The sequence below is a fragment of the Hylaeus volcanicus genome, chromosome 4 (genome assembly GCF_026283585.1).
Source record: "Hylaeus volcanicus isolate JK05 chromosome 4, UHH_iyHylVolc1.0_haploid, whole genome shotgun sequence".
Taxonomy (NCBI): Eukaryota; Metazoa; Arthropoda; class Insecta; order Hymenoptera; family Colletidae; genus Hylaeus; species Hylaeus volcanicus.
Window position 1 is genome coordinate 23,833,576 of NC_071979.1, and position 22,919 is coordinate 23,856,494.

General features: G+C 47.6%; 1 protein-coding gene across 1 annotated transcript in view; it reads left to right on the forward strand.

Annotated features, from left to right (window-relative positions):
* Window positions 1-16,122: 16,122 nt before the first annotated feature.
* Window positions 16,123-22,919, forward strand: part of LOC128875238 (homeobox protein EMX1-like) — a 35,553-nt gene continuing 28,756 nt past the window's right edge. The window contains exon 1 of the mRNA XM_054120626.1: window positions 16,123-17,771. Within this exon, the coding sequence (XP_053976601.1) occupies window positions 16,874-17,771 (898 nt within the window). The 5' untranslated portion in view covers window positions 16,123-16,873. The remainder of the gene's footprint in view (window positions 17,772-22,919) is intronic.

A 22,919-nucleotide genomic window follows, 5' to 3' on the forward strand; every position in this document is an offset into this window, starting at 1 on the left:
AACTATCAATTTGTCCAGAGGGCTGAACTGTTAATTTACAGGTCCTCCGAGCGGGGACCTCGAAGAGGTACCGATTATGCGAGCACATTGTCGGGATGGACGGTTTCGCAGCGTACGGGGTGGGTCGATAACTGAAAAGAGTTATTTATCGACTTTCGGGGAAATAGAGACAGAGAGTGTGTCTTTTTAAGAGTGGTTTATCTTTGATACCGTGCTGGCACCTCCTGTCCTTAATTACTCGTATATAAAAACCATTCACGACCGACCTCCAAACATCCCGTTGCTAGATAGCCTTGCTAACGAGTCCAGGACGAAACGCTCCCTTCCTTTTCTCTCCTCCTCTCTCGCTCTCCTTTCAGCAGAACCGCCACCACGATATTCTCTAAAAGAGAACGAAGTCACCCCGTATATTACTACAGGGACGTTTAGAATCGTTCGCACCGGCGCGCGTTCGATCCAAGCCATAGTTAGCGTAATTTCGCATTCTAAATTCCGTTCGATTGAATCTTTGCGAAGGAACCTCCGCGGGGGCGAATTACCGGCCGACATAGTCGGAGAATTAATGCAAATTATGGTTTAACAGTTTCGCGGTAGCCAGACGCCTCGGTGGGAAGTAGTAGTCGCGAGGAATTATAGTTTCAGGCTTGTTGAAAAGGACCCGTATCTTGGGGCCAGTCTGCAGATGGACGATAGAGATTCGGCAGGGGTAATTTTCGGAACGTTAGACAGCGTCGATACGGATCGGGCAGAAAAGAATCTTCGCGAAAAATGTTTACGGTAAGACTACCAACTTTCGATTCGTACTTGTTGAGCGTCTTTGAAAATAGAGGGTGGAGAGATGTATTAATTAACCCTTTCGATACGAGCGCCGGATATATCCGGCATCCATCTAATAACCTTGTGTGTGTTACTTATAATTAATATAATAAAATTAATATATAATACAATACAATTAATATAATTAATTGAATTTTAGTACCCGCTATAAACAAACAAAATTATATTTAAATTTACTTATATTCTAACAAAGACCTAGAAGTTTACCTCCACTCTTCAGGATCAAGGACCCTGCGTCAGTTTTTCTCATCGGCCTTAGAACAACACCGTCTAACCCGTCCGCAGAAGTTATTAAATCATTCCTCGGCAACAACCTAATCGATAGCAATCCCCCGGGGTACTCGCGATCGGCCTCGCAATCGCCGTCCAATTCGCACGAGGACGGAAACCCGGCAATTTTCATCGTGGACGTTGGTTTCGCGTGTAGAAGGCATCGTTGGGCCCTTTCATCGATACCTTCGTGCCACGAAGGGTATTCAATCGCGAGGGGCGAGCCGGTGCAGGCCGGAGACCCGAAATCCCGATAAATCATAACCCAATTTCAGAACGATATCAATCGCGACTCGTCGCAGCCCTCCTCGGCCCGCCTAGCCGCGGTTCTCGCCACCCATCCCTTCCGTTTTCTCGTCTCGTTCGCCTGGACCTGGGCACGATTTATAAAGCAAACACCGTCCGGCACCCTGCAATCAACCTACACAACGCACCTTCTCGGTTTACCGGGGCTGCGGCTCCTCTCCTGTTCTCGAGCAATGCGTATCGGATCGGACGATCGCCGCTTACACGCCGACGATGCCATAGCTCCGAGCGCGTTTACACCGTACTTAGGCCGGCCTCGCTACGGAATAAATTAATAGTTTCTCTCGAATAACAGCTGGCACGAAGTTTCGACGATTGGCAGAGACGTATTACCCGCTCGGATCGTTGTTCTCCTTTTCTGGAAGGGGGAGGGGCTTTGTTTTCTTCCGTTTTGCCACGGGACGCGTCGACGTTCGCGGGAAGACTGTATTACGAGCGCAGGGATAGCGGGAGCGTTACCTCGAGTTGTTGAGAATTACGGCCTTGGAGTTGTTACGAGTTTGGGACAATTCGTAGATAGGCTGTTTGTTTATAGGGGAGAGGATGCTCTTCAGCTGTTAGGTCCGATTGGGATCGGAGACTGATACGCCCCAACGACTGATGGTGAAAATTGATATCGAAGAATCTCGATACATCAATAGGGCAAGCACCTGCGGTTATCACCTTATGTTAGAGAGTGTTCTTATCCGTATCATCTGCCACGTGCTCAAGCTCGCTCGCTCTGCGATTATCTTCGAGAAGTCTCGTTTTGCTAACGGTAGCAGCGGTATAAAAGGGGTGCAATGGACTCTTCATAGATAGAGATAGATCATCCTTATTTTTTTTTTTTGCAATAAACAAACAGTCTCAAGTATCCCTGCCGAAGGGTACTTGGAACCATCTCCACGTACATTCAAGCAAGTCTATTCAAGCCCTATAACAAAATTCTATAACAAAATTCTATAACAAAATTCTATAACAAAATTCTATAACAAAATTCATGTCAAAAGAAATCGTTCGGAACAAGTCGTCTCGACTAATTTTAAGAAGAAATCGACGGATGCGAAACGTTGAGTCGCATACCTGGCTGCTAGTTTTATTGTAAGAGTCTGCTCGAGAGCCCCAGCAACATCGCCAGCAGAAGCAATTTCCAGACCCGTGTTTATACGACATTTTCTCATCATTAGAATCGGTTAACATACTCGCGATGTACGAACGAGACCACCTGGACACATCTCCGTCTACCTGGACCAGTCCTATCGCGCCGGATACGCTTCGTTTGTCGACGAACGTAGCAATCACTCGCTGGATGGGAGAGGAAAACGGGGCTGAGAATTGCTGCGAGTTACGGTTCGCGTGAACCGAGATTGCGAGAGGACTCGGGGAGGATCGATCACTCGACGCGTATTTTGTAATCGAGAGACGCGCGTAATGATACCGAGAGGTCCGAGATCTTATCGTTTTGTATACGATGTTTCGCGAAACGGTGCTTGATCCGTGGGGAACTGAATTCGAGCTTCCTGGAGCCACGGACAGGTGGACAGAATTTCTTGATTATTTTAGGAGGATGAAGTGGGATGCTCTTAGAGAACGAGGAAGCTCTTCCAGGAAGGTTTTCACGAGGAACAGCATTTCGGAAGGATTGTTGTTAGGTTTGTAATAGGAAGTCGTTCTTATCGCATTCGTTCTTGAAGATATTGTTACGCCGGGGTGTCGCGCAACGCGGGGAAGGCATTTCCAAACACTATTTTCTTTAATAACAATAACTCAAAACACTGTATCTTTTAATAACGATAACTCGGAATATATTTATTTGTAATAGTAACTTAATAAACTTGGTAAATTTTAAGATGTATTTTAAATATCTCTCGGCTCTAAACAACCGGAAGGACGAAAACTCGTTTCCGCTCGTTCATAGGAGCATCTTCGCATCGTCGCAACATCTTCGCATCGTTGCAACATCTTCACACTGTCGCGACGATGCAACTTCGTATTGCGCGGCATCTTCATGACGTCGTAACAATATTTAAAGGAATTTAGCTGGATAAGGGGGTTGATTCGACATTACGTTCTTTATGTTTAGGCTGTTTTAGAATATCGACCAAAGTTGATGGTTTCTTAGTCGATTCAAGCAACCATTCGATTCCGAGTTTACTTAGTCACTGACAATTAACGATAAAGAATATTTAATTCGATCCTCTGGCCAATGTATTTTAAACCTCGATAAGGAATTTTTACATCTACGTAGAGAATGTCGCGTGAATCTGGTGTTCAATTAAGATCTTATCTACCAGGAAAGAACGAACGGGGAACGGAATCCATTCGATAACAGACGGAGCAAAAGAGCGTCGTACCGCGAGGAGACGTATAAATATGCTCGATTTAAACACGAGCGATTCGACTCGTTACGCGTTTACACGCATAAAGCATGCTCAACCACCTAAAACGCGTCCGATGGTAATACCACACCGAGATTAATAGATCGGCATTACCGAGCAATTAGCTGGCAATTAAGGATAACCGGCCCCAGAGCCGAGAATATTAATTGCTATCGGTAATGATACGTTCGCTCCAATAAACGAAGATGGACGAACAGGGATTCCTCAGGGTTACTAAAAATTCTTAGTAAAAGGAGAAAGGTAGACTCGAAGTTATCGCGAACAGTATTCTGCAAGACTGCGAGGATGTACAGGGTCGTGCTTAGGGCTCGATTTAAAAAAAGTTAGGGATACTCGAAAGAAAGTCACTTCATCCTTAGGTTTCTTACCTACTCGTCAAATTATTTTGTTCTTGTCGTACTCGAGAGTTAACGAGTTAATGAGTTAAGTCGTCTCGAGTTCATTCCTATTTAAAAAGCTCATGCGATTTAACTAGTCTTGACCATGACAAGAACAAAGTGATTTGACGAGTACACTCGCTCACAGCACCGGAAAGGTTAAGCTCCAACGAGTCGGTGCTCTTTTTGTTGTCGAGTTGCAAGTACCGATGCTTTTTCTTCCTTGAAGCCCTGAGTGACCCTTTTTTAAGTCTTTTAACTACACCCGCGCAACGTCCAGGTATGCCTTCTTGTTCTCCAGCCTAGCTACACCCCTGATCTCGCAACATCGAGAAGACATCGCGTCCATTACGCGGTAACAAGCATCCCCGTGCGCCTTGGAAATTAATCGATTAATCATCGGCCTACGACGTTATCGTCGTGCACGTCTGAAAAAATACAATATGAAATCGTCGTCGCAGCCAGCCACGCCGGCGTTAATTCAATTAATCCTGTTCGATTAAACGGCCGCCGAGGGATGGAATGTTCTAGGCGGTATCGCGCGTACGCGTAGCGCCGCATAATAATCGCGTTGATGGAATTTTCAACGGGTCCCAGCGACATGTCCGTATAAACACGCAGCGAGCGAGTATGTAGACCGACGGGGTACGTGGATTGCGTGAAGACCCTCATCATCGTCATCATCATTATCGTCATCATCATCATCATCATCATCATCATCCTCCACGCTGTGGCGTGTTTGCTCTGCAGCCCCCTACACGCGAACGAGTAAAAAGTAATCCGTTCGAACGGAGCCCGTCATTACCGGGTTATTACCTAAGTATCGGAGTCGGAAACAGGGCCGCGTTCGCGAAACCTCTGGAAAAAAGCTCTGCCACGAACGTGGTACACGGGCGTTGGTTTTGGACACCGCGGGAGGTGGCCCGTGGGACGCGTGGAATTAATTTTCGGGAGGAGTCTGGAAATGGAGTTGGGGCTCGCATCGATATAAGAGTTGGCCCATCTCGAACTGGACCCAAATTTTGGATGGGGACTGTTATCCACCCTCGCTCGGATTACCAAAACGGCGACCAGAATCAACGACTAACGATCGTCGTTCTGAGACATGAGTGGCAATTAACGATTATAAAACTCAGGACGTAAATAATTTGATCTGCATTTGATTCGAGCTCTATGAGCCCAGATTACTTTGATTATGCTCTTGTGCGAGGGACAAGAGCAACGTCCGTCGGAGAGGACATCCGAGTGTAAAGGGTTAATCCTTCAAAAATAACCAAATTAAAACAATCTATCTAAACAGTCCCTCGCCGCTGAACAGTCTGTTTAATCGCGAAACCTGCAACGTTGCGGACGAGCCCTCGTAGGGCCCGGTCACCAAACCGAGGGGTTAAAGTCGGTCTCCCTAGTCGTAGCCGGTTGACTGCCACTGGTCTGCATGGTACCGCCCCCTTGTTTGAGAAACTAAGAGGCCAGGCATGCCTGCACGGTTTCTCCAGCCTGTGCAACCCTCTCTCTCTCGCTCCTCCACCTTCAGAATCCACCTCCAACCGTCTCTTTCCTCCCTTTCGCGACAGGTCTGGGATCCTCTATCGGCGTCTCTACCCCGTTGCCGGCATGCTCTCCTCCTCCCTTTCTGGCTAAAGCCTCCCTCGTTCTTTCCCGCTGGCCGTATGGACGTGGAAGGTGTGCTGGTTCGCGAGGTGGCCGGTAGTTAGCACTCCATTACACATGGTTACCTATCATCAGAACACGCCAGCCACACGATTTGTTCCCCGCGCCCCATGGATATTCATGGACCATAAGTAACGTCTTTCGCGGACACCGGCGAATCCTCGGACCACGAACCGCCGAGGGACACGGTTACCCCGACGATAATCGATTACAATTGGGCTTATCGACCCACCCTCGGGCCCTGGATGCCCCTGCAACCGCAGGAAAATAGCGGTTCGAAGGGGTCGTTGGCAAATAAGCGCGGGAATCCCCTGGAAGCATGTTCTCTATAGCGCGCGAGTACGTCGATGAGAAATCGAACAGGAAGCATAGGAAATATTAGGGAAATATTTGGGACTCCGAAATGGGAATTTACTAAGCTATGAAACGGAGCTCCAACCGCGACGGATATTCCAAAGCAATCCCTCCTCGACGCTCCCCAACTTCCATGGCAAAAGAGCGCCGAAGAGATCGTTCTTCCCCTTCAACGTTCTTCGCGACCCAGAAGAGAGAGAGAGAGTGCAGCAGCAATTAATTTTCGGGAGGGGTCTGGAGACACAGGTGGAGTTGCACCTTCATGAGTGGTAATTAACGATTATAAGACTCACGACGTAAACAATTTGATTTGCATTTGAGTCGAGCTACATCAGCCTAGATTACTTCGACTATGCTCTTGTGCAAGGGACAGATAACCTCGGCGTTTCCCTTGATAACGCTGGTTCCGTCAACGTCCCGTCGGAGAGGACATCCGAGTGCAAAGGGTTAATCCTTTAAAAATAACGAAATTTTTAACACGAAGCCTAGGAAATATTAGGCACTCCGGAATGGGAATTTACTAAGCTATGAAACGGAGCTCCAACCGCGATGGATATTCCAAAGCAATCCCTCCTCGACGCTCCACAACTTCCATGGCAAAAGAGCGCCGAAGAGATCGTTCTTCTCCTCCAACGTTCTTTGCGACCCAGAAGAGAGAGTGAGAGAGAGAGCGCGCGCGGAGCAGCAATTAAACCCGCCGTTCCGAATTCCGGAAATTCCCGAAGCCTCGTAAATCAGCCCCCGCGTTTCACCAGTCCAGAAACTTTTCCAACCGAGCTGACGCGGCTCCGCGATAAAGCGAACCGTGGACGACGTTTAGGCGTAAACTGCTACGCGGCTAACCATCCGGGCTCGATTTCAATTAGCGCGGCCCGGCGACGAGTACACGGGACGAGCGTCTTCCAGTTTGTTTACGGGCCATGAATAACCATAAGTACGCCGGGCGAGCACGTTGCATCACGCCAGGCTGCGTTAATTGTGCCGGCGGTTAGCCCCACTTTCCGCCAGCGGACGCGATATGCCTCTCCGCCGGTCGTCGACGATTCGTGAAAACCGGTACGCTTTCGGAACCGGGCGTAATAGTATCTTTAATTATAATTTAAGCGACGTGTCTGGCCGTATCGCGGCGACAGCGGATGTGTATCAATTAAAAAGGCGGCCAATTATTTGCGAAATCGACGGCGCTCTAATTACGGCCACGGCGTTCCTCGAAGGATGCGCGTTTACGTTCGTGCGAATTGCTCGATCGTGTATCGCGTACTGTAATCGAAGGACCGACAAAAAGGTGCCACGGACGTATTACAAGATATGGAATTAATAATTCTCCGAAGGAAGTCGTTTCACGTGGTATGGGTCAATTTGTGAGGGAGGGGGCGACGATTGAGAGGGAAGGACCGCGTAGCGGAGGCTGGAGTGGATCGGAACGTTTTTGATGAAATAGTGACTTCGTTTTATCATCTTGCTTTCGAAGATCGCGATCTCGCCCCCTGGTTGCGGCGTTTCGCGAGGAGAAAAATCGAGTGCGAACACGGCCGATCAATTTGCCCTAAAGAGTCGTTAATTTTCGGCCGATGCACTCCTACTATCTTCGTGCTTGTCGAAAATTATATTTCGCCGTCGAGGAGGGCCGCAGGGGGAGCCAGGAGGAGGTCTGCGGCACATAATAAGCCCGATCGGGCCCCTTTAATGAGCCATAATGGGCCAGCAAGTATACGTAATCGCCGATGATGGCCTCGAACACGATTCCGTCCACGTTTTCCCTCCGCCCACCGATCCTCCCCACCCTCTCCGTACCTCGTTCGACTTTTTTTTTTCACCTGTTTCGCTTCGCCAGTACCAAACCGCAGCGTTGCTCGGGCTACATACAATGTACCTACATGGATAATGGCTCTGTGTCACCTAATTTCGAGCGATTACCTCCGCGCCCGTTCGTCCCGATCCTCGACTCGATACCGAGCGTGATTACAGAACAGTGCGACGATAACGGGCGGCGGAGCACTAATTTTCTCGTCGCCGATGAGATTCGACGAGATTGTCGCTGTCGCGGGGATGGATTAATAACGCGGCTCGCGATTATGCGGACGTTGCCTGGGAGAGCAACGGTTTCGGTTTTGGCCCCTGGCCATCCGGATTTCGACGTTTCCCGCCTTCGCTATCTGATGGGCCTTTTATTTATTTTTTAATTGTTCGGGGTGGCTTCGAGGAACGAACCTGCGAATAATAACGACACGTGTTTATTGCACAGGGAGCGTGCACGTACTTACTCTTTGCACTCGAGAGGTGACTCTCAGTTACCATTAGGTTTCACGCAACAGAACTATAATACCTAATGTTTCTTTAGATTTAATTTCTTTGGAGCTCGAAGTGTCGATAAAATTATTGAGGTAAAGGCGACCTGATTAAGCTTAGCATTCGTGGCAATAGAATATTACCAAGCCGGAATTTTGATCCCGAACCGACCTATTTTATTAATGCTAAGAAAGTATCTCAAGTTGATGGTAGATACCAGAAAGAAAGTCCTCGGGTGCAAAGGGTTAAGCGCGATTCCGTTCGGTATTGAGCGGAGGAATATATAGCAGGGGTGTAAGTAAAATAGAAGTCTCGTAAGTAAAATAAAAGAGACAGTAGCTCCGGTAAAGGATTCTGTCCCTTTAAATTTCGTTTTGAAGATTTTTTTCCGTGCCGCGGCTCAGTTCGCGCGAAGTTTGGTGAATCGGTTGGCAGGATCGCGGAACTAAACGTCGTGTCGTCATGCGCTCATTTAAACTTATTTACTTACCGAGGCAAAACGGTGCCCTGCCTCGTTTATGCCAGCCTCTTCTGCCGGTTCGCCCCCCTCGAGCGTTCGAGCTTGCGAATCAATTTAATCGGACCGTCGGTTGTTCCGAGAAAATCATAGGTGCCGAGCGGTTATTTAAGATACGGAGACCGCGAATAGCCAGCGACTCTCAGCCTCGATCCCTCGATCCCTTCCAAGTTTCTTCGTCGATAAAGAGAAAGACGATCTCGGTGTTGGACAAAGTACCTGGATGGTTCCACATCATATTCTCACATATTTAACGCGTTGTCTGCCGAGTTAAAGCTCGCGATAATTGTAACAAAGTTAAAATTATGTCTCGAGGCTATCGAAGATTAAACGAGGTTAATATTTGTCGTAGTATAGAATTTGTTAACGAGCCTGTTATAATCTTACCTCGTTTCGTGTGTAAAGAATACAAAAAAGCTAAACATAGAGAATCCTTGTTTTTACTGTTTATTAAGGGAAAAAAAGAAAAGAAAGAATAGTGGAGTTTACAAAAGAAAATCGAACAGAACAGAATAATACAGACCACACATAGTGCAGACCACGCGTTTTACAATACAGAACAAAGAGGAAGAACAAAACAAAAAAATGCACATCGCACACACCGAACTCGCCCATCCATCTGTGCATAAGCGCGATTTTTACCACATTCAAAAACAAAACACAATCAAATAATTACATCTCAACAGAGGCCAAATTCCAGATTCGCTTTCATTATTGCCTCATCTTTGGAATTCCTTAACGAAAAGTCCTGTCACCCACTTCTGGGTGACGTGACGACCAACGTGTTAAAGTACAGTTCAAAAAAGAACCCGAAGAAAATAGAAAGCGTTCTGTATACCCCATTCAACGATTAAATAGACCCGATGCACCGACTTTGTTAATTCGATAATTATTTATTTAATGCACCCCGTGATATTCTTGTTTCGAAGGTGGTGTGCTGGCGCAGAAGTCTCGAGTGCCTCCTGGAAAGGATATCGATCCTCAGGTTCTAACCTGCTGGCAGAAAACCCCTTCGGCGTGCTCGGGATTCCTTATTAAGGGTGATTAGCTTGAAAATGGCCAGACCGGACGGATGCACGTGCGCACAGTCGATCTCGTCTACGTAAGTGGACGATAATTGAATTTTTATCCCGAAGACGGAGTCCTTCACGGGGATCGTTCCTGCTAAGCACCTTTCGGTTCTCCGGAAGTGTTCTGCGATCGAGGAAGTCGTGGACCAATGCTTAACCCAGACCTTTAAACGGACGTCTTATTCCTTGGAATATACAGGGTGAGCGAACAAGATCTCCTACATTTTAGATTCGTTTTATCTCCCTTTCTCGGGAAAGAAAAGTCAAAACTACTTTTCTGTCCGGTTCCCGACAATTCCAAGGATCCACAGCGACGATCCCGAACGTTTCCATAGAAATTCGTCGTTTTCTCGTGGCCCCGTCCTCGAGTCACGTCGGAGGCGACATTATGCCGGCATTACCAGCTTATTATAATTGTAACGTGTAATCGATACTCGCGCAGCCAGCACCCGACAATGGCTGGAGCGCGCACAATGCAGAAATACGAGGCTGCCCGTGGGGAGGGTCGGGATCACAAAACCTTCCTCCCTTTTCACATCGGTAGCTGCCCGTTGCTCGACGAATAAATGGCCTGATTAAGCACGCCATTTTGCCTGTAATGTAATCTTTAAGCGTACGTCGACTTCTTTCGTTTCCATTGTGCCCGGTACGCGATGTCTCGTCGATCACCTCCAAGGATTAAGCCTGACCGCTTTTGTCCGCTCGATTATTCATGTTTCAAGCCCCGCAACATCGCGGAAGACGTCCGCTGGATGGCAAAATCACGCTACTTTTGTTAATCAGCTCGACTCCTTGCTCTTCCTTGCTACTTGTACGTTATTTTCATTACGGATAACGCTCGATCGTGGAAGACTATTTCTCATCCAAGTCTCCGGACTTTCTAAAGCATCCGATTTAAATGGCACGAGTAAATCCGAATGCCACGGCAGACAGTTGTCAATTTTTATTTTAACGAAGGCAACGTTATCTTTCTTGGCAAGGATATTAAAATAAGTATTCCCCTTCGAGGACCCCAGATCCTCGATTCTTCAGATTTTATTATCGCTCGGCCAATTACGCGCGGCATTGTGCCCGAACAAAGAACGCCGACGTCCACGGATTTCTTTACAATTTTTTTTTTGTTCACCGAAATTCAAGCGGCTAAAAAAAAAAATGAGAAATCGAAACCAGGCGAAGACGGTTGAGTTCGGATTGTTGTAAAATCAACGCGGAAACTGCGAAAGACTGTCTCGTTGGGAATTTTCGGTTAAACTCGGGCGGAAAGAACGCGACGGAAAAGAGTTCATTGTTGCGGAGGGTTTCAAACAATGCTCGATACAATGGGTGCACAATCGTCGATTGTGCCACGCAGTATTTCTTTCGTACTTTCCATTTTCCCATGGCGACAATGACGCTCTAACGAATCTCCGATCGATTTTACCCAGGAGCAACGAACGTTTGCAAGAACAATTTTTTGTTGATACGCGACCGTTTCAAGCCTGTTCGAAGAATGCGAAATAACGTTGTCAAAGGAAGCCTTTCGCGACGATTTTACGAAAACGTTGGTCCCACTCTCTATTTTTCCAACCCTTCTTTGTTAGCTGGTGCAATATTCCTCGCGTCGTTTATTCTACGCGACCTCTTTTCTTGCACGTAGATCGATTATTTTTTGTATCATTGCTTCAATTTTCCTTTCGACTTCGAGCCGTTGAAATTCGTAGCCCGTTCGAGTTTTTTTTTCTCCTTCGGAACGCCTAACGTCTGCGATCCGTAAAAATCATCTCCGCGGGTGTCTGGGGTTTCAAAGGGCCGAAAAGGGATTTACAGGTGTGACCCTTCGCGCAGACGTGGCCCGTGCAAGGGACTCTCGCAGGCTTATTCGGTTTCCGGCACTTCAAACCGATACAAAGTGCATGCAAATTTTCTAAAGGAGACGTCTACCGTTTTATTTCGCCTCGTTTGTCCGAGTCGATCGCCGCGGTCACCGGGCACAGAGGGGTTTTGTGCGCCACGGGTCGAATATTAAATTCGAAACGCGTTAAATTCGAATTTTACCGGCTCCCATAAGCGCGCCGCGCGTCACCCTTTCCAGTTTCCATTTTAAAAGATCCTGGGATCTCTTTAACACGTTTGCTGCCCTACTAAAACACCTGAAGCTGTCGAAGGTCAGGTAATTTAACATTCGTCGTAGAATTTAATTTGTTCACCTCGTCAAATTCGCAAATCTTATCGAAATTTATTTTCATTGTCGTCTTACCTTTGGAACTCATTTTTTTATTTCCTTTATGAAAAGTCCTGTCGCTCATTTTTGGGTGCCGTGAATTAAGGGGACACTACGAGGTTCACGATGACTCGAAATTGGGGCGTACTGTTCCAAGAAATAACTGAAAAAACACATTTTTAAATCGGGTCCCATTTTATTGAGGGAAGGAAACTTAGAAACAGAGAAGATAGGGGCTCGAGAGTGGAGTCTGAGAGTCTCATCCAAGGAACCTAACGTCGTACGCTTCAACCTCTATCACGGAACTATTGTCGAAAATGGCTGAGATCTGAAAAGAAGGAACAGTTCTCCTCCGGTTCTTTTTCAGTTCTTCAACGCCTCGAAGATGCTTAGAATTAGCGTTGCCCGCGAGAAAGAGACCCTGTTTCCCAACAAAGGGTAAACTGGGGAGGGGAGGGTATTTAGCAACGGATGTGCAAAGTGGAAGAGAGGAAGCCGCCGCGGCGAAGGTGGAGATGAAGAAAACGAGGGAGCCGCGAACAGGAACAGAAAGAAGAAAGGAAAGGGGAACCACCGCCGGGACGGGCGTGTTAGCTGCTCGCGCATTGGTGCACCGGTGTGTACGATGTGTGCAGAGTCGCCATGTTGAATATCCCCACTTCCGTTCCACGTGTCGTACACCTACACACGTGTTGGAAACGCGATACCGGTCGCAACATCTTCGGTAGGGCGAGAAATCGGACTTCGGCCGCCATAGGGGCTGCTCTTGTTCGCCAGGGGGGTGTGGAGTGGGCTCGCGGCACACCAAAACGCGAAAAAATACTGCCTTAAAGGGTCGATTCTTTTACGAGTCGGGTTGTCTTCTCGAGATGGCGGAGTCATCTTCCAATAACTTTGAGATGACGATGGACTTGTTATGGAGCACGTTAGCGACGTGTCGATTGTATCGTACTTCGAGGCCTTCTTCAGATGATAATGGACCTAATTTAGCGTGCAGCTCGCGTATATATAAATTGAAAGTAGCTTTTTGTTTGATCAAACTCTGACAAGACTCCGAAATGAATCGTGTAAATATGCATAGCCGAAGCGTCAAGTAGATTGTGTAATAATATAAAACGCGAGGCACTTAAAACAGACAGAACAGGATTATAAAACTCGAAAGACTCACGCCAGTTAAGAATCGCTGGTATCTCGCATATCTAGTCGCCGGGTATTAGCGATGACTGCGTGTTCCTTGACAATTTTTTATATATCCATATAATAAAGATAATTGGATCGTATATCTATGGTCGTGACAGGACAAGAGGCTGGGGATCGTTGGCGTTGCTGAAGGAATGGTTTGCAATGGTCGTTCGAGAGGCAATCTTGTTTGCCTTGGAGTCGTTAGGGTTACGAAGAAATTAGCGTAACTCCCTGAAGCATATCGCTAATCGTAAGAATTATTTTCATCGAACTGACCTTGCTCTCTGACCAAAAAAAAAAATGATTATCACCCACGTTTCTTTGTTTGATTTAAATTCACACGAGCAGACAACCTTGCTTGTTTTTTCTAATATCACGAGATTCAAGGATCGATAAGAATTCTGAACTAAAAATGGCGCGTCGAGTTTGGCGCTCGTCTCGCGAGACCATCCAGCGATTAGCTTCCATCAGGAGTCAGGAAACGACGCGCAGCTCGAGTTCTAACGCGACCAGACCGTGCCGCGACAATCGTGAACACTTATTCGCGTAAAAAAAAAACTAATCAAACGGCATCCTCGAGCCGGAATTTCTACGTCAACGTCAGGACAAGAAGACACGTCGATTCCGCGAATAACTCCCCGCAGCCATCAATTATCGAACTTCGCTTTTTTTTCGAGCCTCCAGCTTTCCCAACTGACGCGTATGCATACGATCTTAAGCGAACTTTCTACTATTAGTAAATCGTCGTTATCGAAACAAGACTCTCGCAGAAATTACGGTATTCGTAGCGAGTTTGGAATTTTTCCGCGAGCCAACTCCACAAATCGATCGATCCAACTTGGTTCTCCGAGGGTGTAATCAGTCGACGGATACTTAGCTACCGCTAAACGCTCCGTCCAAGTACCTGCAGCGATCCTTTCCCAGTTCGCCGATTTTTCGCGAGTCACTTTCATACTTAACCCTATCAAACTCGTTCAGGTGCGACGTTGCGCAAGCGATCGCGCAACTATCGTTCTCCAGGGTTTCGACACTAGCTAGGCACGGCTTAAACACAGACATTAAATCGGGGTACGTCGGCTCGTATTCGCTGGATTTTCTCTACCGGGGTCGAAGAAAGTGTCACAGCTTAACCGGTCAGCTTAATCGCGCACTTACGTCGATCGGAGCTGTTGTGGCAATTGTGACTTAGCGTGACTAGATGGAGATCGATCGGAGTCTCGAGGATCTTGCGACCTCTGTGAGATTAGTTGCAAAATCTTGAATCCCAGTTTCGAGATCTCTAGGTTTCCTCTCTGAAAGAATTCGGAGACTATCGCGGGATAAGCCGAATTAGCTATTTGATTTCGGAGGCTGGATGGTTGCAGGAATAGAGATGGCTAAGAAAATGTGCTCTCGTAATCAGTTGAGGCGCCGTCTGCAAAGGATATATCGCTTGACCAGTCACCTAAACAAAATTGCAGCCTGTCTAGCGATTGACAGAGCCACGTATAAGGCAGGATCTGCTAGATAAGTTTCAATTTTCAACTTTTTAGTCGATTAGACTCACTTCCCCGCCGGCTAAGACCGTCCTATTTAATTTCCACTCGAGTGCTGTCTCATCAGGCCTTGGCGTTCTTTTGTGGCAAAGACGGACACGTTTCGATTAATAGAAGTATCCTTCGTTCGTGTTCTCTCATTGCCAATGAAATCTATCTACGTCGACAGTTTATACTTTATTACTTCCTCGAGAAGACTGCTCCATTTTACGAATTTTACTCTGCTCCAAAATCACGAACACGGAGTACCTCTTGGATTCGTCCATAAATCGACGCACTCGTATCAAGCAACATCGCGTAGAATTTCTTGAACGACCTGCGTGAGTTTGGGAATTTTCTGCGATCCAGCATCAAGGGCGTGACCAGCTGACGAAGACCTAGCTACCATCAATTTCTGACGAAGAGCGTCTGTATTCATCATCCCAATCGAAGAAATCGAGCAACAGAGAGTCGATCAACGGATAGAACGGTCCAGCGACGACGGAACGACGGAAACGAATCCGTCGTGCGCGCTTCGAAACGTATTTTACGAAGGAGGCTCTGATTCACTGGGCTCGGAACGTGTTTAACAACGTTACAGGCTCTTCTGACCTCCTCGCAGTGGTTCTCCTCGTCCCCACCCTCGGGAACATTTATCCCTCTGGAGGATACACAAAGTCGCGGAGGGAAACATCACGAACGGACACTGTACCCACCCCGTCCGCCTCTGGGCAAAAGAAAGCGACGCGGAGACGAAGAAACTCGCCGCGAAGTGTCGTCGCGCGACCGCGGAACGAAGAGAGAGCGCCCGTTGGTAGGGATAGCCGTCGGTGTGGCGGGGGTTGGGGGTCCAGACGTATTAATTAAACGACTCATTTTCATCGCACGACAAAAACGTGAGTTTAACGCCCATCGCCGACTAATGCGTCGCCCCACTGCAGCGCGAACGGTTACCTCGTGGAATCGAAGCGGAGAGGTCGGCTCCGATCCGCGGCAGTTTCTACCTCGAAGAACCGTCCAATAGCGTCAAGGTTGGTGCACGCCTAGCATCCTCGTTTGGAACGCTGCGGACCGCCTACTCGGAGTCGATTTTTGCCCCCTCCGTCGTCGTATCTTGCGCCAGGAGGGGATGGAAGCCAACTCCGGAACACCCCCACTACCGTCCAAGAGCGCCTCGTTTAGCCTGTAATTTGCTCAAACACCAGCAAGCTCTCGTGCCAGAAACATCCGTCAGAGCCGCGGAGCTCTGGCTTGTCGGAGTCTCGAGTACGCGCCAAACGGTCCTTGGGCTCCAGTTTCCGTCACGTTTTTCGTTTACCTTTTTTTTTTTCAATCACGAGGAGCCTCTGCGTATTCGAGCAATCGCGTGACGCGCGGTGAACCTCGATGGAGAGACGCGGTCGCGCGGTGCCAGTGAGTGACGCGAGAATCGGCTGACTGTGTCGCGGTATCGCGTGGGTGACGACATCACCGCGACGCTCGGGGATCATCGTGGACTGGGTGATCCCTAGGTGACAATTCCGCACGGGCGAGGTGAACGATGAGTAGCGGTGATCGTAGTGCTGGGAACCGACTAGTGATCCAGAGATACGCGGCGAGATCGTTGGACATGGTGGTCTATCAGTAATCTCGAGAGGAGAGAAAGCTGGTACGAGAAAACGACACGACCGCGACGGTATCCGAGACCAGGAGTTATCAGTGTGTTCGAGAGTGAGTTCCGAGTGTTCGCGGGAGATAACCTCGGCGCGTCGAGGTCGGCCTGGCTACAGAGGTCTCGGTCCGTCGAAGCAGGCCTGCGTCTAGGTGGTCGCAGGGATGCGGCGGACTTGACTCGAGCCAACTGCGACAAGTCCGGTCCGTCCTGCCCAATTGGGAGAATCCGTGAGCCAAGCGTACGATAATCGTACGATGATGCCGCTCGCGCCGACGCCAATCGTTCCGGTGCCCTCGAAGCCGAAGATCGGCTTCAGCATCGACTCGATCGTCGGCGGCGGTGGACAGGGTCGCGAGGACCGATTGGACCGGCTGGAACGCGTCGAGATCGAGAGGGACGATGGGAGCCCGATGGACGTGGAAGGGTCCTCGTCGCCACGGAGTCGTCGGGTCACCGCGAGATCGCCGGGTGCTCATTCGGAGGGCTCCGACCGGCCCGTGTCGCGGAGCTCCTCCGTCGAGTCGTACCCCAACTCGCGGAGGACCCCCTCGCACCCTGGGAGCCTGCATCATCATCACGCGAACCATCACGGCCATCATCATCACCTGTCCGCCGCGACGCACTTGGACTTTGGTCGGACGACCGTCCACAGCCACAGCGGCGGGTCCACTCCCAACAACAGCCCGAGTCCGCCTCACAGGATATCCCACGGCGACTCTCCCGTCGGTGCTCATCCCCAGCCGCCGCCAGGAGTCGTCAGACCGAGTCCCAACTATCTAGCGCCGCCACCAGGTGCGGCCACCGCGGCCGCAGTCGCCGCCGAACAGTTGAAGTCCCTCTATGGGCTGCCTGGACACGGGCCCACCGGGCCCCAAACGGGCCAAAACGAGTATCACACCCAACAGTTGGCCCTGGCTGCGAATTTGGCCGCGGCCCAGCACTTCCAAGCGGCGAACCTCGCCGTGGCCCTTCAGGCGCACCACGGAGCGTCGCCGCATGGCCCGCCGCACGGACCCTATCCTCACGGCGGTGCAGCTCCAGGTGGACCTCATCCTCCGCCTCATCCTCATCAACCACCCAGAGACAGTTACCCGCTCTACCCATGGCTGCTCTCCAGGCACGGACGGATCTTCCCTCACAGATTTCCCGGAGGTACGTGCCCGTTTTGTCTTAGAATCTAGGGGTCGAATGATTTGGGTCGAATGATTTGGGTCGAATGATTTGGGTCGAATGATTTGGGTCGCCCTGTGGGGAATCGATCGTATCTCTCCAGGGATCTGTGTTTCTCAGCGTTGTTAGGACGATGGGTAAAAGCGTCCTCCGAGCGAGAGATTTTCACCGGGCGATTTAGGTACAAGGGTGGAACAAAGTCTGTTGAACGAGTCGTCGCGAAAGGAGTACGAGAGATAAGGAGGCTTTGATAACGTGCGATGGGTGATTTAAGGTAGCCACTCGCGGTTGATACTATTGTGCGTTGAGTCGGAATGCGTTCGGTATCCTCGAGGCTGTAGGAGTAGTACGCTGGAATGTTACCTTAGTGTTTTGTTTACTCTAGTATTGTATATTGCTCAGAAGTTGGCGAGGCATCTACGAACTGAAGAGGAGGGAAGCAAGGGGATTACGCCGTGCGTAGTCCACATAAATAATCGTACCTTCTATGTCTATCGAAAAAGCTTGACTAAATTAAATAATAGTTTTAATATTACCAAATGAATTTTTGATTAGAAATATGTACGAATAAGCTTACAGATATATATACTTATATATATATACATATATATAAGTAAATTGTTAAGAAATAAATGTTTTTAAATTATAGAGCATGGAGCTCAAATATTTTCCCAGACGCATCGTACCCTTATATTTATATATACATCAACGTATTTATACAAACATACGCTTGGAAATATCGAACCTACCATTTAATTTAAACAAATTTCATCGATAGACATTGTGAGGTACGAATATTTATGGGACCGACTGTGTATCTACATCAATAGTTACTATTGATCTCTCGGTTTATCTCGATACGTTTCGTTAGCCGTCTTCGTTACGCGATAGCCTTGTAGGTGTAACGGATTCAGCCAATAACGAAAATTCGTGCGAGTAAAGGTATCGTCCTAGCCAATCCAACTGTCTCACCAACTTCTAAGCAACGAACTGTACCATTCCAGTAGCTCGACACAACTCGCGAGGGATGAAACAGACGATGGAGTCGCTTATCTTAAACAGTGAAGATGCTACACCGTAGAAAATATTCTTTCCAGCCATTACATCTCTCAGCTATTACGTCGCTTCCGAATATTATCGGTCCGATGACACCGATCGCGTACTTTTTACCTCGACGGTAAATTCATTAACCGGCGAGTGTTCGAGCCCGCGAAGACTCGATAATATTGGCAGCATCGCTGAAAAACGACAGCAATTTATCCCGAGGCTTTCTCCCAAGATTTCTTCTCTCGATCCGAAGAAAGTCACGGGAGTAAAGACAACTACGGATTTTCTCCGGGAGGGGGTAGGGGGAATTCCACGAAGCAGCGATAAATTCGTTTCCAACTGGAAGTCGGTAATTGCCCGTTTTAACGAGGAGTCAGAAAAAGGCTCGGCGTATCCGCGACACGGGCGTCGATCAAAACATCAAGCCTAACTAGTCGCGGTGTGCGGATAATCGGGTTCGGTTCGTCAGTTTCAATGGGAGTTAATAAACCCCGCGTCGTCGATAGTTTTCTCGAGTTGGAACAGTCCGACCGGTTCTTTTCCGTGAGTAATTGTAACGCACACAACCGCGGTTTAACAGTTTATCGGGCGTTTCGCTGGTCTCTTCGGTAAACAGTAAGTGCAGTAAACAGTCGTGTGCATCGATCGAATTTCTTGTCGGGATCGGTAGTAGTTTCCGTCACCTAATGGAACCTACCTAACGGAAGCTATGTCTCCGGGTATCATTAGTCCGAATTCGGTCACGATTTTCTTACTCCGACCTGGGATATTTACAAAATACTGCGAACAGGAATTAAATCGTCGCCTATTTGATTTTGGCAAGAGGTACATGTTATTTTCTCATCTCGAGTGGTATCGATTCGGTCGACGATGTAAACAGCGACACCGTGGGACCACGATTCGAGCGGATAAGGCGAAGAACGCGCGCAATAATTACGTCCAGAGTTGGTAAATAAGAGTCTCGGAGTCCCCTGTAGTAAAGACGTTACGCAAAGATTTCGTAACGGCGGTTTTGTAACGTTGCGGTCCACGCTATCTCCTTATCACCCACGAGCGCTTCGGGCCTCCGAGCAAGCAAAACAACCGGCTCTTCCCCTCGTGGCGACGTAATTGATTCATTCGGTCGCGATAACCGTGCGTTCCGTCCAATTATGAATTATTCCGCGATAGGGCCTATCGTAATCCCTCGGACGAGCATTCCATCCAGTCATCGTCTTCGCGTGTTCTCAATGAAGGAAAAGAGCACGTCCGAAAACTCCGAAAGCAGCGTCGAAACTGCTTTTACCTGCCGAAATAGAAAGTTCTACTCCTCGACCATCTTTCCATTCGATTCTCGATTATTCTTAGAGGGAAGATATAGACGATATCGAAAGTCGAGTAGGAGCCCATCGAATAGCAATTTAATTCGATCGGGCATTGAAATTTTTATTTGTACACCGTGAAATACTTTTTCTATAATACAAATTTCAATTTTTATCCGACGAGCAACGAAGGAAACGTCGATAAGAATAGGATTAGATAAGAATTTCGCCCATCGTCGATCGGAAGCAGCGCGAGAGAATCTATTTATTTTAACGAATGAAATCACAGCTCCGTGTAATGCCTTCGTAACAGAAAATCAGTTCCTGTATACTTTGTCGAGGTAATTGCACAGAATCTACGCATGTTGGTTTTCAAGGATCGTTTAATAGCCCAGGTTCGGTCAGTTATCGTTTGGAGTGAATATCAATTAATCGGAGGACGTATAAATAACCAAGAAACACCACTGCGCGTTTACGAGCGTACTTCTTTCAATGAAAATGTTACTCCGGTCTAACAAAAGGACTGGTCGTGACGTTCTCTACTCCATTGCCCTGATGTAAGATACAAGTTTCATATCGCGAATACTTTTTAGACAAACACGAAAACACTGAGCTTTATCAGTTTGCCGAATGTTCCTAATCTGGCGATCAATTATCTAGTTATTTCGCCTCGTACAGTTTTATAGATAAGTGATGGCAGCCTTCCGATATTAAGCAGCAATTTATTTCCAATAATTTATACTACTCGAAAATTGTTGCACGATCATACCTTCCATCTTAAACTGTGTCTAAGCAACGCTCGACTAGAATAATACCGATGGTACAACTCGAGAATAATATTTTTAACGCGACGTTTGTACGTGCAAGAAATAAAGTTTCACTCGCGTTAAGGACTACGTGCTTCAAAATGAAATGCTTCAAATATTCGACACGCCGAGTCCCCTAATGTAGTACCCTAACGAGTAAAGATAAATCCGATGTTAAAATACGAAACTTCCGTTTCAAAAGAACGTCCAACGAGCACAACGTATGAAATCGTCCAAGCGTATATCGGTCGATAGTGCACATGTTGAAATAGTTTCTAGCGGATGGATCGTTTCCAAGCTGCGTTGATCTATCAAATTATATTTGGCGTCGCGATAAGCGGTAATGAAAAGAGCGATTAGGAGATAACGCGAGAATAGTGACGAGAAGTCGATGCTGGCTAGACGTTTCAGACAAAAAAAGAAAAACATGTTCGTAATTGACGATTATGACTCCGTTGTTGACTCACGTCGTGGTTCGTTTAATTGGAGACATAATCGATAGGTTTGTTTGCACAGAGCGTACATCTCGCTACCGATGCGCACTCGGCGCTGAATCAAAGCTAATTAGTAATTACTCGTCAACTATTTATCCGTGCTCGCGTATCGCGAAAATGACAGTGTTTCGTAAGTTCGCATCTAGACTTCGTTTCTTTTATCCCGAGCATAAAACGCGCGTCAAGGTGCACGTCCGTATAGGAGGCAACGCTTGATTCGTAATACTTCAAATTTAACGGCTTGTCGCTTCGTTCATCTGAGACTGCCAGTTACTTTTATCTGCGATCGCGACTCGATCATAAATCATTAATCGTAACTTGTAATGGCGCAGGTATTACCGATGGAATTCTGTTGCAGAGGATGCTCGTTTGTTTATTGACCGTAACTCGCAGTGTTTAGTGCACGCGCTGAATGAATTATTGCAGCGTTTTTCAAAAGTACTCGCGCATTCGTCGTACTCCGACTCGCTGCTAGTCTTATAAACGACATGACTTATCGTCCCAACGTTTCTCAGCCCCCTTTTTTTGGTCGACTTTCAGACTCCTCGCGTGTGACGAATGAAGTGTCGCTGAATACCGTGCGACAGGTATTTCGAAACGAGCGTTTAAGGGGAAAACTAGGCGTGGCCGCGGGACGAGCATAAATTTTGCAAAAACGTAGAACGTGCGATTCGAGCGGAGCCAATTTGTTTTATATTCGAAAAGAAATTTTTGTTCGCAATTTCCCGTTGCGATAGGTGTTGAATTCCCGATAAAAGACATCGATAACTCGACGTCGAGTGTCGTCCGTGCGAGATTTTCTCCCTTTTCAGCATCCTTCGCACGGAATCCGTGATTTCAGCGTTACGCAACCGACAATCTCCATCGCGGGTAATTTACCACACCGAATCTCAGCCGTGTTATTACCGGTTCGCTCGCGTCAATTATCCATCGAGTGTCGTCCGCTGGCGTGCAATCAAGCCGGACCGAATTTTCGTCTTAATTATATTTCGTCCGTGATGCGCGGTCCTTTCCCGCGTCCGCGCGAGAATTAATAGCTCAATCGAGAAACCAGGGACCTCTTCGTGTTGGTTCGTTGATGCCTGGTTTTAGGAAACAAAGTTTCACAGTATCCACTGCGATCTCAATATTACGCACTCGTTTGATCCATGTAGGAATATTTTAAATAGGTAATTCCCTTTGCACTCGAGGCCTTTTTCGCTGGTATCTTTTAGCAACTCGAGATGTTTTCTTAGCGTTCGATTGTCACGAATGCTAAGTTTAGATTGACTTCGACTTTTAGATCTCAAAATAAAATCTTCGGTAACGTGACTACAAAAATTGTATCTAAATAGGAATTTCTTTTATTCTGCAAATATTATAACATGAACTTTACTTTCAATCTTTTTTATAGTCTTGCATATTGCTTGCATTTTTTAGTTTCTCGCACATTCGAATTTCCTGTAAATGCATAAAGATCGGCAGTTTAGTGATTACGTTCTA